At 38.2% G+C, this 18548-nt stretch overlaps 1 protein-coding gene across 1 annotated transcript; it reads right to left on the reverse strand.

Moving 5' to 3' along the window:
• Nucleotides 1–225: 225 nt before the first annotated feature.
• Nucleotides 226–16297, reverse strand: p4ha1b (prolyl 4-hydroxylase, alpha polypeptide I b). The gene is made up of 15 exons (XM_031742270.2): nucleotides 16069–16297; nucleotides 12828–12910; nucleotides 12602–12698; nucleotides 11766–11917; nucleotides 7905–8042; nucleotides 7452–7691; nucleotides 6019–6239; nucleotides 5749–5925; nucleotides 5555–5625; nucleotides 3701–3800; nucleotides 3517–3570; nucleotides 3363–3428; nucleotides 2267–2335; nucleotides 1717–1813; nucleotides 226–1268 (listed from the first exon to the last, which is right to left on the reverse strand). The coding sequence occupies exons 1-15, from the start codon at nucleotides 16272–16274 to the stop codon at nucleotides 1198–1200; spliced, it is 1842 nt and encodes a 613-aa protein (XP_031598130.2). The 5' UTR covers nucleotides 16275–16297; the 3' UTR covers nucleotides 226–1197.
• Between the last annotated feature and the right edge of the window lie 2251 nt (nucleotides 16298–18548).

Here is an 18548-nt window from a genome sequence, read left to right on the forward strand (position 1 = left end):
AGGGAAAAAAAAGTTCCTCTTTTCACAGAGCTGCTCCTTCTTTTGTCTCACTCTCTCACGCTTGCCCTTGTCCTCCCAACCTGACAGACGTCTGGCCCTGGTTGCCACAGATGAACAACAGACGGTATCATTAGTATTGGTCGGTCACGTGATGCCGTCATACCCCCCTCACCCCCCAAAGAAAATTCCCATCACACACACACACACACACACACACTGCAGAAGGACAGTTGATCATCTTCTTTATTGTAACGTAGTTTATTGTAGAAAAGAAAAAAAGAAAACATTGTTTTTTCCATTTAAAGCATAAACAACATAAAATTGTTTTTAGGACATATAAATAAAATGCCTCTTTCTTGAAAAACCCAACACATTATATACACTGAAAGCATTGGTCACACTCTTCCAAACCTACCCTAAAGAATCACTATTTGACTCCGTTATGGGAAAATGTAGTGCATCTGCTTGTTTTTCCCCCTCACATAACACTAAGACAATGAGGATTAAATCCAGGAAAAACACATAAATATAAAATTAATGTTATGCAGTATCGGGGTGTATGCACCTCTCTGTAAGTGTACCCATGCATGTGTGCACAATACATTTTGCAACAATGAGTGATAAACAGTGGCATTTAGGCAGATCAGCAACATGTGATAATGTACTGCATAGACTGCAAGTAACTAAAACCAGTTCTGGATCTTTACACAGCTTACAGAGAATAAAGTGTTTATTTTTCCACCAACCCCCCACAATCCTGGATTATGGTCATAATTTTCAATTCTTTGGAGTGTTTGCCAGGGAAAGCTCAACCTGAACATCAAACTGACTTGTCAGGAAAGACAAACATCTCTGATGCAGTTTAGTATTTTATAAGGTTCATTCAGAGTGCAAACAAAGGGGCTCAAGTGTTTCTCAAAACCATCCAACAAAACCTTATGAACATGTCACTTTGGCACCTTAATGCCAATACAGTCCAGGAGTTTGACATTAACCAAAACAGTCTCTGAAACTGACTAACAAGTGGAGAGCGAGAGGAAAAAAAACACAAGTCAGTGTTTATAGAAAGGAGGTGAGCCATTTAGACTCTTTGTATCCATGTGTATCCATCATCATGCTGTGATCTGCAGCAGAGTTCTTTAGTCCTGGGTGTTTCACAAGGAGGGGAAGAGAGGGGCACGTAGGTGATGAGGACCATCATTCAGATTCACTTAGGCCACAAGGTCGCCTCCACTCCTGGCCTCTTTCATGAATCCACTTGTTTGATACTGACAATGGAAAGAAAAATACAAAGATAGATTAATCATAAGCCCAGTCTTACACACACACACACACACACACACACACACACACACACACACACACACACACACACACACACACACACACACACACATTTAAATATGTAAAACATTTGTAAAATCACTATTATTTTGGCCAGTGTAGTAACATTATTAATCAAGCAGTGATTGACACTAAAATGTCTTTTTCAGACTTTTTAAATGGCATTGTCTTAATTGTTAAATATAATTTTAATGCTTAAAAGTGTAAAAAGAGTTGAGGGAGGTGGAGGACACAGGGTCAACAGAAGCTGGACCTTGCGTTGGTGTCTCAAAATCATCCAAAATCCCCAAGTCCTCAAATCAAGCACTATTCTTTTATACAATGCTTACTCAGGTAGATGGCTTTATAGCCAACAAGAACAATCAAACTCACCCCACTTGTTGCCCACCAACACTGGACAAGCTGCATGTCGAGTGCTGTAGTCTCCCTCCCCACTGGCAAACAGATTGTACCAGAACACTGCAGTACCCTGGAAAACAAACAGGCACCAGAGGTTAAGTAGTTCTGCACATCATCTCAGAGACTCGGTCTCCTAAAGTACTTGCAACAGATTTCTCAGAAGTGAAATGATAAATAAAGCAAAATTTAAATACATGTGTTCTTTCGCTATATTGGGATTGTTAAATTGGCAGTTAAAAACATTATAAGAGCATGTGGGCACACAAAAGACTCCTTTTATGAACAGTTTGGCAGTTAATTATGCTAAATGAGCTTATATTGGATGAAAACGCTCCTTTACCAATAATAAAATGTGTTTTGGAGAGAAAAAGTGCTTGAATAAGTATATTTTTCTAGTTTATTATGTACTTTATTATGGACATCTGTGACCTTTTTACAAAATTCTTCAGTTTGTTACATCATAGGATTAGCTGGAAAATCAATATTTACGGAGATTTATAAGAGGAATAATATGAACATTTACCTTTTGAGGCCAAACTGCTGCACCAACATCTGGGAATACTGTGGCTCCACCTGCTGATACGTCACTCATCTACAACAGAGACAGAAGAAAAATCCAGCAGTGTAATTTATCCAACTTATATGAGATCCTTAGTTTCATATAAAATGAAGTTGAAGATAGAATAGTTCTTGTGTGTAGCATGCAGATTTAATTAACTTTTGTAAAGTAAACACTGTTAACACGTTTAATCTTATGTTCAATGTATTATTTATGCTGAAGTAGCTGTTAAATTAGCTGCTACAGTATGTGGTTTCTCTGGATAACAGATCATTATTTATTTTGCTTCCCCGTGTGTCTAAGTTGGTGTGATCAGCCAGGACTTAAGTTTCCATTTGTTTCCTGTTTGCTGAGTCAATTTCTGCTCACTTGCGTTTGGTTTTGTTTAAGCAGTTAGTTCACTATATTACTCTGTTTGTTAATTTATGAGCCTGATTTGAGTTCAGATTATTTGACCGCTTTTGCTGAGGTTCCTAGAACTTTTTCAAAATGTAATATGTGTAAATAGTTTTGTGCATTTTTTGAGTAAAATAAAATCCTCCTGTTTCCAAATTTACCTGTGTTCCTCATGACTAACAAGCATGGCCCCTTACTCATGTAAATGCAATAACTTTGTGACACTGTTTCAAGGTCAGGAGTCAGGAGTTCTTTACCATTAATTAATAAGATTAAATGTATGGTATTTGAATTGAGAATTGAGATGCTATGTTTCCCTTATCACATCAGCAGAGTAGAGTTTGTTCTATCACAGCAAAGACACTAAAAAAGCCCATAGTCACAGATGAAAGCTAGCCCTTGATACTATGCTAGCCCTTTGCTAGCACTATGTGCAGTGACAGAGTTCATTCTTAATTTGTATACTGAAACTTAATGAGATAGTTTTCTCAGTATTATCAAATATGCGCACTTACAAGTCAACAGTGTCTGCTTTATTATAACAATGACTGTGTCAGTGACTGCTAAATTACTTTCAGTACCAGCATAGGCAGTTAGTATGATAAAATTCAAACTTCAATAAATAAAATAAGGTTAATTCTCGTCCAAAGGGGTGATTACTCACATAGAAAAGCCACGTTGCAATACGATTCCCAGTTCCCAGCTCTTTAAAGGCATCTGGCTCATCTTTCTGTACGGAGATAACCAATACCATATTAAACATCCTATTACATTAATGCAACAGTACATTAACTGTGGCAAACTGAAAAAGAACGTACCCTTCCAAAGTCAAAGTGAGGTTCGTATTGACCTCCAACACCATAATTTGCAACCTGCAGACACATAAATGTAAAAAATCAGTTTCTAACAGATGTACAAAGGAGGCAAGGGAAACTTGTTTGCTCCATATTTGCTTTGGTGGTCATGTACAGATTTTTGTTGGTTTTGAAATAACTTTTTTACCTGTAACTCTTCTGCAGTGTCCATTTCAAGCCCGGTGACACCTTCAATTCTGTCATTGATCTTTTCAATCATTGGATCATCATACTCAGTGAGCCAAGCACTGGAATATAGAAAGGAAAGCAGAGAAACTAAGAATGAAACAGCATGGGCAACATATTTCGGTAAGACACACATTTTATCCACTAGATGGTAGTAAAATTTTCTTCTGAGAGACATGCTACGCAGGAAACTTGGAATCAAAAGCCAACAAAAAGCAACGTGAGTTTGTACATGGCAATATTAGGATAGAGAAGCAAAGTAGAGGTGGCAAAGGGAATGGAAAATGGGAACAATATCCAGATTTACAATATCTAATGAATATCTTTGAAGATATTTCTATAGTGTGGTTTAGGACTAGATAAAATATTTCTTTCTGGCCATAATATCCACTAAAACAAAATAAAAATGTCCAACCTCTTAACACAAAGTTGCAGTTGCCATCATATGAGAGACAATTCCAACACACTCAAATGTGGGCTGAGGAAAGCACGTTTTTTTAAGACGTTACAAAGGCAGCGAGATGATTCTTCACCCATATAGCTTCTTCATCATGTTTTTAAGAATGCCTGCAGATCAGCATTAACACGTGTGTCTGTGTGTGTCATCTTTTTTCATTCACAGTTTGTACAGGTCATATTTTATAAATGGATATTGAATGAAGCATCAGCCAGTGGATTCTTTCCTTAAGTCTCTTGCAGTCGTTTGAATAGGGTTCAAACTGTTCTGATTTCTTCCATCTGTCTGTTACCTCAAGTTCACTCAAGTTAGAAAGACGTGCCGGCTGTCATGCACGCATACAAAACTTCAAAAGAAACACCACACCCTGGCACCCGCACACATTAATTACCAACTGCAGTAAAACCAAAGAAAGCATGGGGTTTTGGTGGGCTGCTAACGTGCTATTTTTAGGATGGGATTTAAATTTGAATTTAAAACAGTGAGCAAGGCATCTATAAAAATTGGACGGTCATTTATCTGCACTACATAGGTTTTTGATGTTTCAGAATGTCTCTTTTTTAAAACAGAACTTATACAAGATGAAGAACTACAGAAAAATGGCCTTGTATTGGAAAGTGATTTCTAAACAATGCTATGGGACATAAAAATCCAGCACGGGAAAGCTCAGGTAGCCTGGTATAGATGTGAAGTCAAATGAGCAGGGGAAGGGAGAGAGTCCTTCTAAGTGATCTTTGACCCCTTACCTCACAGAGATTTTCTTGAATGGGTTTCAGTCACCACGGCTCCCGTTAACTACAGCATTTCCAACAGCAGGACACGTAGAAGCAGGAAGAGCAGTATCAAAGAAGGAAGGAAAATGGACTGCGGAAGCACACATGCACAAGGACGGACAAAACATAATAAGGAGAAAAAGAGGGAAAGAAAAGGCAGCTCACAAAAGAAATAATGTTAGTATCAACTAGTAAATAAGTAATATCTTTCCCCTCTGCTACCTTCATGTGTTACCTCCATGGAGCAGACACTTGAGCAGAAACAGACCCATAAAAAGGTCCTCAAAAAGAGTTGTGTAATCCAACTCTTCCACAAATAGCTACATATTCAGTCGCATTAGTAATTTAGCATTTGCCTTTCATTTCTGTATTATTTGGAGAAAAAAAAGCTACAGATGTTTCTTTATTTTTAGAAAACTTATTCTCAGCAGGAGAGAGTGCTTCAGCTCAAGAGCCTTTAGGATGGCCTTTATGAAGGGCAGAAACATGCAGCTATGATCAGACGGGAGTACAGAAGAAGATGAGGGCTCAGTTATTGAGGGGGAAAATAAGATTTTCTCCTCCTCATCATCATGCTCTGTCTTACCTTTTACTGATCCTGTAAGAAGCTGTCTCCAGCACTCCTGTGATGGGGTTGGAGATGGTTGCCCTGCGTAGCTGTGAAGCACACACAGATAAACACATAAAGATGGGAAAGTATGTGTTGCTAATAACAGCTTTGACCTCCCATCCTTTGACATCCCAAACCACCTATGAAATCCTAAAATCTGAACTGCTTACTCGTGGTTTTGCCAGCTGCTTGATTCTCTCAATTTCTGCATCAGAGATGATGTCAAGGTAGCGAACAATGTAGGGGCGGTCCCACTCATCCTGCTGTTTGACGGGCGTCAGCAGTAAACTGGGGTTACGATTGTTATCGTAGTAACGACAGAACAACCTGCTCTGCCTACGAGGCGTCTGATTTAGAGAAAAGAAAAGAGCACACAAAAAGCTAAAACTGAGTTGCAGTATGCAAGTTATAAATTGCGTTCAGCTCTTCCTCTTCCTCACCATTTTGATACCCTCTCCACGGCAAAGCATCTCATATTTCTCCCTTTCTGGGATCAGAGAGAAAGCCTTTTTGGACTTCTTCTGCTTCTTCTTCTTCTCAGCTGTTTCTCTTTTCTCGCGCTCCTTCTGTTTTGGAGCTTCTTCCTCTGCAGCCTTTTTCTGCTTCTCCAACTGAAACTCAAAGTACTTCAGGTTGCTCTTGCCACGCGGGTGCTCTGGGTCTACGTGTGAAAAACCAGGAAAAAAAACATCAGTGGGGATGACAAGCAGCAATGCAAACTAAAACTGTCACAATGCCAGCCATCACAACAACAAAGCTTCTAACATGACAAATATATGCCATCAGTCAGTAATGATGACTTCAACTCAGATGGAGGACTACTGTCAAAAGCTGCAGTCTGAGACATTGGTTCCATTGGGACAATGTCCTTCGCGTGCTTTGGCACCCTTTTAGCAGGACATGACACAAGAAGCAACATAACTTTCAAAATAACAGCAAGGGGACTGTTTACTACTGCTAAACTGATAGCTGCCAGTGTCACTTTCTTGGACAGAAGAAAACAATAGTACAAATGGTTGCTATAGTTACTACAGAATATGAAAGTATAAATATTTCTACTAAAAAATAGCTCAGCGCTTTAAAGTGGCTTTGTGTGCAACTTCTCATACTAGTAGTCTCTGAAGAAAAGGGTGGGTGTGCGAACATAAGGTCACAGACCTAAGAAGTGTTTGTGTGTGTGTAGCTGGTTATAGTCCTTTGAATTGGTGCACTGATTGGCAAAGAGGTGTGATGGAGACAGCAGCTCGGGTAAGGAAGCTATTTCACACTCTGTTGGTTTTGAGCTTTGATTGTTTTAAATCCTTCTACTAGTTCATAAAGCACTCAGTGATTTGCCCCCCACAAGTACATCTCTCACTTGCTGGGTGTCTATAACCCAATAAGACCTCTCAAGTCATCAGGTGCAGATCTTTTAACTGTTCCCAGAATTCAATCTAAGTGTGCTGAGGGTGCTTTCAGTTACTGTTACTCTTATTCCTGTTAAATCAATAACGTCAATAAATAAAAGGGGACAAATGACATGTCTCTAAAAAAAAATACTAGGTCATTTCTAAAAAATAGATTTCACCTCTATCTGAATTGTGCTATACAGATAACTGTTTCGCTGGTATAAGCAGCAGCGTTTTGAGACAAGACTCCACAGATTTGTTACAGCACAGATGTTATGCTCCAAACATAGCAACTGCCTGAACTGTTTATGTCTGTCTGGCTTGGAAATGTTGACCTGTGTCTCACCTCTGTTTAGCCTGTCCTTCAGTCTAAACCTTGCAGCTTAAAATACCCAACAATAATTTATTTTGTTTGGCCAAATTAAAGCAAGTTCCACACTATTACAGTCTTACTTCTTAATTCTTCAGAATATGAAGAGACTCACCCAGTTCAATCAACCTCTTTGTATACTCCATTGCACGCTCCATCTCCCCCTGCTGGTAAATGGCGTAGCTGAGGTAGTCGATCACTGTCACCTTATCTAAAGTGGACTCCTCTCCCTCATCGAGCTGTTTCAGGGCCTGGGCCATCCACAGCTCTGTGTGGTAGTAATCGGCATCGGAGTAGGCAATTTTCCCCAGCTCAAAACAGTCCTCTGCTGTCATGTGGCTCTTGTATTTCACTCCTAGTATGGAATACACACAGGAGGGGGAAAAAGAAATCAGAAAACGATCAAACCCTCCCCCCAAAAATTCACATAGTCCATTTATTGTGACTTTTGTGGCAATTACTTTGTCTTTACATCTGTTCATTTGAATCCTTAATGAACAAATAGGCCCACGGGCATGCGAACTTTATGCCAGGTATGTGTGACATGCAACTGCTCAGAGGATTTTACCAGGTAAGTTTCCTGTAGAGATGGTGTTGGCATCAAGTCTGTAAGTGTCTTGTAACCGGATGAGAGCTTTGGCAGCTCCAGTCTGGTCCTCATCAGTTGGGAAGTGCTGTCTCTGGATGGTCAGGTTGGAAATAAATCCTGAGAAAAATGGCACGATAAAGTATTCTATGTGTGGGCATATTAATCACTCAAAATGACATTTAATACTTTCTCTTAAAATTTCATGAGGTGAACAGTTAGATGGGAGTTTCATCCATCCATACACAGCTAACACAAACAAGTCAATGTTTTAGTGTACTTCTGTGTTGCACTTTTTCTGACACTGCTTTCAAAAGACCCCGGCACTCTTGAAAGAGGAACCTATAATACAAGCTTAAACCAGTTAAGACAGTCTAGTGGTGGTTCCAACATTGGTTGGTTGGTTGGTAATTTTTATTTCAACATGTGAACAATATACAGGTACATTTAGAAAAGAAAATAAGAGAGAGAGAAAAAAAAAAAATATATATATATATACACTATACAAAATACATACAAAAACACCCCCAAAGAACATTCTGATTAATTTACATGTTGAAAGGGAGTGGGAAGAAGTAAACACTTATTTAATCCCACCCCGTTGCCATAAATTATCAGTTAATATTTAGTCAGCTTCCTTACTGATATAATTTGTAATAGAAATAGTGAACAGATTTCTGATCTACTTTATGCTATAATGTTACATCATGAATTTTTTATTTTTTTTTTAATTGTTATTTATTTTTGCATTTTTTTTTTTTATTTTATTTTTTTTTTAAATAGAGACATTCACTTAATTTCAATATTTTCCTTTTCTTTATAGTTCGAGAAGATCATATTTTTATAACTCTTTTTGAACTGTTTTATGTTTGGACATTGCTTTAATTCCATATTCAGACTGTTCCACAGTTTCACCCCATGAACAGAAACACAAAAGCCTTTTCTTGTAGTACGTACCTTCCCTGTTTTGAAGTTACAAAACCCCTTAAATTATAGCTTCCTTCTTTCAAAAAACATACTCTGAATATTACCTGGCAGTTCTTTATTTTTGCTTTGAATAGAATTTGTGCTGTTTGGAATTTCACTAGATCGTCAATTTTCAGTATTTCAGACTGCAAAATAGTGAGTTTGTATGTTCCTATAACCTGCATTGTGGATGATTCGAATTGCTTTTTTTTGAAGAGTAAAAGTGAATGTAATGTGGTTTTATAGTTATTGCCCCAGACCTCTGCACAATAGCTTAAGTATGGTGAAACCAGTGAACAGTAGAGAATATGAAGTGATGTTCTGTCGAATACCTGCTTTGCCTTGTTTAGTATTGCAATGCTATGTGATACTTTGGAATGAATATATCTTACGTGAGCTCTCCAGTTAAGTTTTTCATCTATTATTACCCCAGAAATTTATTTTCACTGACTCTTTCAATATCAACACCATTTATTTGAATCTTTGCATTTGTATTTAAACTACTATTTCCAAATAACATAAGTTTAGATTTATTCAAATTTAATGATAATTTGTTTTTATCAAGCCAGAACTTCACTTTACTTATTTCATTAGTCATATCCTCCAATAAATTCTGCAGATCATCACCAGAGCAAAAAATGTTTGTATCGTCAGCAAAGAGTACCATTTTTAATACTTTGGACACTTTACAGATGTCATTAATGTACAAGTTGAAGAATTTTGGACCCAAAACTGACCCTTGGGGTACACCACAAGCAATGTCCATACATAAGGAACAACCACCATTTAATTTCACAAACTGCTTCCTGTCACCTAAATAACTCTGGACCCAATCTAAAGCTACCCCTCTGACACCATAACGTTCCAGTTTTCTTATTAATATATTATGATCTATAGTGTCAAATGCCTTTGACAAGTCTATGAATAACCCAGCCACATATTGCTTTTTGTCTATGGAATTTGTGATGTATTCTATTGAATCTAATAGTGCCAATGATGTTGATCTGCTTGATCTGAATCCGTACTGACTCTCGGTGAGTAGTTTATGTTTATCTATAAATTTTTCCAGTCGGTTTTTAAACAGTTTTTCAAGAATTTTTGAGAATTGAGGTAATAAAGAGACAGGCCTGTAGTTTGTGAAATGGTGTTTGTTGCCAGATTTGTATAGAGGTATAACTTTTGCTATTTTCATTCTGTCTGGAAATCGACCAGTTTGAAATGATAAATTACAGATGTATGTAAACGGTTTTATAATAGCCTCAATGACTCTTTTAACCACTATCATGTCAATATCATTACAATCCAAAGATTTCTGATTTTTACACTTTTTGACAATTTCAAAAACTTCATTTTCGTCAACGGCTGTAAGAAACATAGAATATGGATTTCTGTCAATCAGTGTATCCGATTTTTCCTGTGCTTTCCCAGGATCAGTGATTGTTCTTGCTAAATTTGGTCCAGCAGTTACAAAGAATTCATTGAGACCATTTGCCACAACATCCATATTGTATTCTTCATGGTCATTACAAATGAAATACTTGGGATAGTTATTTTGTCCAGTCCCACGTTTTATAACATTGTTTAGTATTTCCCATAATCTTTTATTATTATTTCTATTTATATGTAATTGCTTCATATAGTATTCCTTTTTACTATATCTAAGTATATTAGTTAACCTGTTTTTATATCTTTTGTATCTGATTTCAGCATCTTTAGTTCTCGTTCTTAAGAAATCTCTGTATAGAGCATTTTTCTTTTACATGCATTTTGCAGACCTTTTGTTATCCATGGACAGTCCATATATTTATGTTTCCTACTATATTGTTTTATTGGACAGTTGGTATTATACAGTAATGTAAATATTCTAAGGAATTCATTATACGCACTATTAATGTCCTGTTCCTGATATACTTCACCCCAGTTCTCTTTCAATAAATCTTTTTAAATGCATTCATTCTTTCTTCTGTTCTTACTGTCTGTACTCTTTTTTACTGTCCATTTCATTGATCTTGTAATTCCTATCATAGATTGTAAAATTGGAAGATGGTCACTTATGTCGTTAATCAGGAGTCCACTTACAGTCTTATTTTCAATGTCATTTGTAAAAATGTTGTCTATGAGAGTTGCACAATGTGATGTGATCCTGGTAGGTCTAGTAATTTTAGGAATAGGTTCATACAGTACATTGTGTTTATAAATTCCTCAGTGGTTATATGTTTATTTGGGTTCAGCAAATCTATATTGAAGTCTCCACAAATGAAAACTTTTTGTGAGCTATTTCAATAAATGTTTCTTCTATCCAGTCTTTAAATGTCTCAATACTACTACTTGGAGCTCTGTATATACAGCTAATGATTACATTTTTACTTTTTTCTTTACAAATTTCAACTGTAATACATTCTAGTACATTATCAATCACCATCGTCATCTTTTTCACCACATTAAATTTCAAGGCTTTGTCCACATACAAGGCCACTCCTCCTCCTCCTTTGTTTCGCCTAGTTATAAATGTGAATTCATAACCCTCCAGTTCAAAGTCTGTTCCTTTTTCCATATTGATCCAAGTTTCTGATAAGGCAATGACACTAAATGGATGTGAAAACTGGTTAAGATATTCTTTGATATGATTAAAATTAGCATAGAGACTTCTACAGTTAAAGTGGATAATTGATAATTTATTCTCAGTTTTAATCCTCTGATTGTAGTCATTAGAAAATGCTTTGAAATTTCACAATAGTCCTGGGCCAGGGAAAGCAAACAAGAAATACTTTCAGCTATTTTCACATTATTTCTTACTATTTTCTAAGTTTTTACCACTCATTTAGAAAACCAAATATTACAGTGTTATTATTTGAACCTGGGCTTTACTGTTCATACCTCCAGTGGTGTCACGGAGCACAAGACTCTCCAGGTCCCCCCACTCTGTGTTCAACCTCTTCATCAGTTTGAAGGCATTCACAGGGTGTCCCAGAAAGCCTTCAGGGTCCTGCGTGGCAGTAACTGTCAAGGAATCCAATTTTTCAGCCCACCTATCACAAAAAAAGGTAATATGGAGAAAAGTGTGTTGATTACACTTGCAAGCAAGCTAGCTATTATTACAGCTGTCATATATAATATTTATGGAGTTTCAGGAAAGCAACTTCAGAAATTAAACACAGAGCTAACCACAATGTTTATAGAGACTTGTAAATTATTTTTTAAATGAAGTTAATAACTGCAATATTATCAGTCAATATTATAATCCAAATCCAATCCAACAACAATAAACCCAATAAACAATAAAGCTGTCAGAATTAAATCCTCCTTTACTGCTGACTCGGCTCTGTAACGTGTCCTAAAGTATCACGGATCACAGGTCCTAACTTCATCCAGTGAATGAGGGTCAGGTTAGGGCTGATCTTTTTATACATTTCAACTGTGAGATGTGAGACAGCTGCCCGGTGCATAACTGCAGTCAAACAAGTTGAAATAAGAAGCTGCATATGTCAGCTTTGTAAGGGATTCTGATGGAAATGATCAGGCATGTGGCTGACACAGTTGGAATGTTTCTGTACTCTGTATCCTTTTTATTTCTCTCTATTTTAGCGAGCAATTGCAGTGCTTGGTTGACTGTTGCACTGGCATACAAATAATTTAGCAGAAGCAAGGACATGACAACGAGAAGGGAGAAATGCCCCCAGCAGCAAATCACACCCAGGAGTTGACAAACTCACCGTTTGATCTGCTCTAGTTTGCTCTCCTCTGCTCTGATGTAGTCCTTCAAAGAGGTGACAAGATCTTTTTCTGTGTACAACAGATCTGTCATCTGGCCTGAAAGAAACAAACACATATTAACTGCAAACACTGAAATTATAAACTATACTAATCTTATAAAATCAGTACGAGCTTTAAAATTTCTTGGCCTTGTGTGTGTGTAGTAACATAACACAAGTCTTTTACCTGTAGAAGTGAAGAAGTCAGCGTGGGCTGAGAGCGACTGCAGGCAGCTCAGCAACAATAAACAATAACACGGCAGCTCCATTCTGACCAAATGTGAGAGAAGAACATTAAATTAATAAAATGTGGAGATTAAAAGAGTCATTCATTTAGAGTTTACTTTGCATTAAACTCCAGTAAGGACTATAAATGACTTTTCCACCTGCCAAACTCTGCAGATGACTTAGATCCAGTTGGGCATCAGGTAAAAGGAAGCGCTGTTTTTATTACATCCTGCCATACCTCTCCATCACTGATCATCCCATTGTGATGCTACATGACTGACATGTCACAATCTGACATACCCAAAATAAGACACCTGCTTAAAAACCCCTTTTGCAAATTTTGATAATCTCCTTTCAGGGTTACTTGCCGTCATTTATACTTCATCTAGAACACTGGTCCTTCACTCCATCCCTACCCCTCCACTGTAAGTTCTTCAAACTCCAAACTGTAGCTGATAGCACCATTTAAGACATGATATTCCACACATCCAGTCCAGTCTAGAAGATCTGGAGCATTATTTCTTCTGAGTGAGCATACCAAAACTCTATGACTGGATGTTAGGTATGTGAAATGAAATGAATTAACTACCTATTTTGAAGACATTTTAATTTCTATCTTAAGGTATCACCTTAATCCCATTTATTCTAGTCATATAATTAAAGAGCTAAACCAGACACACCGCTAAAATACTGTATGTCTGGTTTAGCTTTGTGGCTGGCAGTTAGGCCTGGGACAGCAGCACTGTGATCTTTTGCTTCTTGCAGCCACAAATTACAGGAGAATGCATGACTCCGTCGTGCATTCTCACACGCACTTCTTTATACTTCAAATAGTCTTCATCCAAGCAAATTTTATTGTGGTGCTAATTTTTTTTCTTACCCACATAACAGAAATTCAGGGCAAATGTGCAAGAATTTTGCTTTTAAATATCTTGGGATGTCCACAACATGCCACATGCCATGATCAGCATCAAAATTAGATCACTTATTTATCTCAAGAATGTACTAAAAATTCCAAACTACTAAGACTGAACTGCTGAACCATGTTGGCCTGTGGCATAGCACATTTTGGCTTTTTGTTTTTCAAAAGAAAAATAGCAAGAGTGCAGACTTGGACAAAAGTTTTGGAAAGAAATTAAGCCAAAAGAATCAAGACCAAAAAATTCCCCACATTAGAAAACGCCTCCTGCTTGGCCAAGTGAGATGGTTTGTTATAAATACAGTGTAAACACAAACACACACACACCCATAAGCGCACAGGCAAAATGAAGGTCATGAAGCGTGCATAAACTATTCAGTGTAAGCCAGCAGCAGGCTGAGGCAGGTTTGACTCTGCCACAAGGGCAAGTCTTGTATGAGAATAAAAAATAGAGGGACTTCATATGGGATTTCAATTTAGGTCAGCAGGAGGAAGCAGAGAGGGAGGAAAAAAAACCTGAAGCAAGACACAACTTACCATTATCCTACCTGCTACCAAGCTACTTCTGCAACTGCATAATGTGTGCCGCCACTTAAAAAGCCATAAATATGCCTCTTCCGCTTTCTGATTTCCAAGATAAAAGTTTTGAAGAATGCAATTATTGTACCCGGTGTAGTGATAGGGTAATTACTACAATCTTCTTTCACACTCAGTTAACTGTGATGTAAAAATGATAGCTGTATATTGAACATTTCTCATTTCAAACCAAGTGTTCTGGTCATGCCACACATGGAAGTGAAAGGAGGTGATTGTGTTAATAAGCATGTTGGTAAATCCCATATTAAAAAAAAAAAAACTAAGAAAAAAAACAAAGTCTTACTGACCTAGAAACCAGTTCATGTGTAATCTAAAAGGCAACTCCTTTTGGTCGGAACACAGGGATCGCGTTACCTCAAAAGTATCCACCCTTAAAATTCCTTGCATGGATGTAAATCCATAAAGTCATGTGATAAAGCAATTTGCTAGTTTACTTGCCTTTATCCTGTCATGTCACTTGCACCACTCCCTGCTTTCCTAATCAACTTTCAGCTATAGGGCTGTAAATGCTGGACTGGGCAGCAGCAACAGCCACAATGAGAGTGAATTAAGTGTTAAAAGAAAACTCGAAATCCTTATAGACAATTAGATGTTGGTGCATATTTAGTACCTTTTTTAAACAAACTCTAAAACTTATTTACCTGTTATGATGAGAACATAACTAATCCATAGTATACATAAGGAAGGAAGGATTTAAGATAAATACAGGGGGGAAACGTAATGAAACAAACAACACCCAGACAAAAAAAGCACAATTTTAATAGCCTAACTGGCTTCGCAATACGTTATAACAAGTTATAACCTGCTCCTGACAAAAACAATTTTATTTTTGAGAATCTGCCCTGAGAAACTTCCTTCATCACACAAAATGTCTCCAAGTTTTCCTGGGCATGAAGCTATGGAGTCAGATAGCAGAGGACGTGCATGGAAGAGGACTGCCACGTCTTCGCCCCTCCCTCCTGTGTGAGGACTGCACACTGCCCGATGGAGTCTGATATTACCTGCAAAACTCAGTCAATGAATGCTGGAGACTGAACAGCAGCAGGAAGGCTTTTACTTCTTGGTTGGTGTTGTTTTGGGGAGGAAGTTACATTTAATTACATTAAGTAAATCGGACTTGCATATAAACAAAGTTTGTAGCTCGATATGACATTTTATCTCCTGGTTGCCATAAGACTATGTGATTACTCAGTATGAAATATGACAGACTAAATGTGAAAAATGTTTGCCATTAACAAATAAAATGTATAGAGGCTGTTAAATGAGGCATAAAGCAAAGTGAAGGTAGAAGCATCCCACGCTGCATTGCGCTGGAATGCCGGAAAACTAAAGCTAGCTGAAGTTTCACAGGGAGAAGCCAGGTTACGTTTTCTTTTCTTGCTATTTTCTAGTTTAACTAACTGGTTCTGGTCATCTCATTGCCTCCTGCTTAGTTTAGCAGTATAATCTTTGTTTTGACCCATAACACAGAAACCGAAAACTTGGCTTACTTTTGATCTACTTTTCATTGCCGCTAGCTCAAAGCTCGCACTGCAAATCAGTTGCCAGCAACAACGGTTGCTGTTGGTAACAGCGACAAACACTGTGAAAAGACGTAATCTGTAAACTGGTAACTATCTGAAATGTAAACACATTTTCTAGATAAGCCTACATTTCTTATCTCACTCAAGGGGTCGATAGTCACCTAATCGATAGCATCCTGTAGCAGAAGCCGTCGGGGTCACTCCCTGAAGCCCACACCGATTCAGTGAAGTTAACGGTCTGAAGACGGAGACTCGGTCCGGTGGCTCTTCCTGTCTGTGATGATTCGGTGCACTGTTGGCTATATGGTGGTTCGGGCTGTATTTCTAAAAGGATGGGGCTGGATGCTACGTGCAGACTCACATGCATACACTCTCCTGCTTCTGAAAACTTAGGGGGCTGTCGTTTGTAAATTGCTAGGGGAGGTGCCTGTAATAGCGTTGACCCGTACCAACACGACCGAGGATGAGTATTTTGGGGTTTAATGTGGAAATCGTTCCAGTGAGGTCACATGCCACGTGTTAAAACTCGACTGCAGATAGATATTTTCTTTCTCCTCTTTCTCTAAAAACCTATGTGCGCAACTTTGCATGTATGCATGTGCACTCCGGGCCCAGCATCTCCATTCAACAGATGTTTTGTGTAGTTTTGTAACGTTTACATTGAACGAACAGACGTTTTTCATCATCTTCCTCCCACATTCCAGAAAAATTATTCTTACTAGCTTCACAAAAAAAAAAAAAAAGTGTGGGATGGTAGGGAGTGAATTCCTTCTGCATGCAGCTGAATTCAACAGGGTGGAGCTAAGTCTGTGTGTGTGTGTGTGTGTGTGTGTGTGTGTGCAGAGGGGCAAATTGTTAACTGCATTATGTCTCAGCTGAAATGCCCCGTGTAAACACTACAGACTGTATATGTCTGTGATAAACACTGGCTATTTGCAAGCCTTTGTCATCTTATATATCCACATGAGCAACACTGCAAAACAGGTGGTATGTCTCTGAGTATCAGCACATCATTACATCACTGAGTGAAACTGAAGAGAATAAACCTTTCTTATGTAAAATTAAATAAAATTTCCTTATTAAGCTACATGTTCTATCAACTGTCACCAAGCAAAATGTCATAAGTATTATACTGAGGCTTACAGACGTCACAAATTCAACATCTGTATAATCTGAAATGAGACATCTTAGAGTGAGGACTTGGATAGTGAACCAAGATCGAGTGTTTTCCCTGCAGGTTCTCAGTCTCCACTTAAAAAGAAAAAAAAAGTATACTGCTTTCCGTTCCCATTTTTCCCGCAGTCATCGACAGATGTCGTCTAAGGCGGTAAGTCTGCTCTCAAACAGCTGCTCCTCATAAGTCAGTATCTGACGCAGGAAGTTCACATTGGGTGCTGTGCATTCCCTTTTTTCTTTGAAACTGCAGTGGACCAGGCTCAGACTTAAGTGCAGTGTTAATGAAGCTGGATGTCAGTGGCAGGGCCTCCACCAGGTTCTAGTAGCATAGTGTTTAAAATAGCATTATTGGTGTTGACTACATGTGTGATATCCAGATTCTTGATAATTTGGTAGTCCGAAGCCTGGGAGGCAGAGCTCTGATAGAGAGCTCCCTCCAGGATCACAGTGGGGTAGGCTTGGCTTTCAGGTTCGTGCAGAGGAAAGGGTAAAGGGCATGGAAAGCTGAGAATTCTCCCAACATGATGACAAGGTCCATTCCTAAAGCACTGAGCTGGAAAAATCAGCATTGGAGGTCTGGGGAGTCGGCCTTGGCCATTACACCGCCCACTGAAATATGCAGTGAGAAACCTTGAGACAATAGTGCAGATTCAGCTAGAGACAGTCAGCATAATCCAAAGAGACAACCAAGTTTACCTCATCATAAATATATGGCTTTGTTGGTAATTCAATAAGGCTGTAGCTCAAAACAATGGTATCAAAATAAGCCTATTCATACTAATTTTACAAACATGCTGATGCCTAGCAAATACAGTCTTGACATTCCCAACTAGAATGCCATACTGCTACAATAGGCAAAAGTATATGTGTGCATGTGGATGTGTCCTGAGGACTGACCTGGGCTGCATCATTCTTCTGCATACAGTAGTATTGTGGAATATTTCTGCAGCTCTATGCAGCTGATTAAACAGCCCAGCTCAAGGTGTATCACTATCACAGCATCCCCTTCATCACCAAATGGCTCTCTTTATACCTAATACTCATATTTATTCATAATAAAGACACATAATTATTATGTATTACTTTATTCCATGTTAATCTTTAAGATTAGCATGTTAATCTTTAAGATTAAAATTCTCTTAATTAACTGTTGCGCTGCAACAGTCAAACATAAGACTATAGTAGAGGTCATACAAAGCGGACTGGTCACCCACTGCATTCAGAAGATTGTAAAGTTGCTCACTCAACACAAACTGTTCCTGGATGAGCAGGAGCCAGCACGTGCTCTGGCTCACACACTGAAATACAAAGACTACAGTGTCTACATGTAGAGAGAGCTGGCAATAAATATACCTGTTTTACCTTTGTTCCAGATAGGTATGATGGAGGAACGGTTACTGTCTGTACTGCTACCCTCTCTGTTGGAGATTCAATTCACAGCGCTAATTCACAACAACAGTTGCCT

The sequence above is a fragment of the Oreochromis aureus genome, linkage group 13 (assembly GCF_013358895.1).
Source record: "Oreochromis aureus strain Israel breed Guangdong linkage group 13, ZZ_aureus, whole genome shotgun sequence".
Lineage (NCBI taxonomy): Eukaryota > Metazoa > Chordata > Actinopteri > Cichliformes > Cichlidae > Oreochromis > Oreochromis aureus.

Bases quoted from the DNA above. Each gene is read 5' to 3' on its own strand.
- p4ha1b (XM_031742270.2), bottom strand. From the start codon at position 16,274: ATGCATGTGAGTCTGCACGTAGCATCCAGCCCCATCCTTTTAGAAATA. The intron at 12,699-12,827 runs GTAAAAGACTTG...TGTTTCTTTCAG, and splicing joins TGACTTCTTCACTTCTACAG to GCCAGATGACAGATCTGTTG. The intron at 8,043-11,765 runs GTATGAACAGTA...CATTTTTCTCAG, and splicing joins GCTCCGTGACACCACTGGAG to GATTTATTTCCAACCTGACC.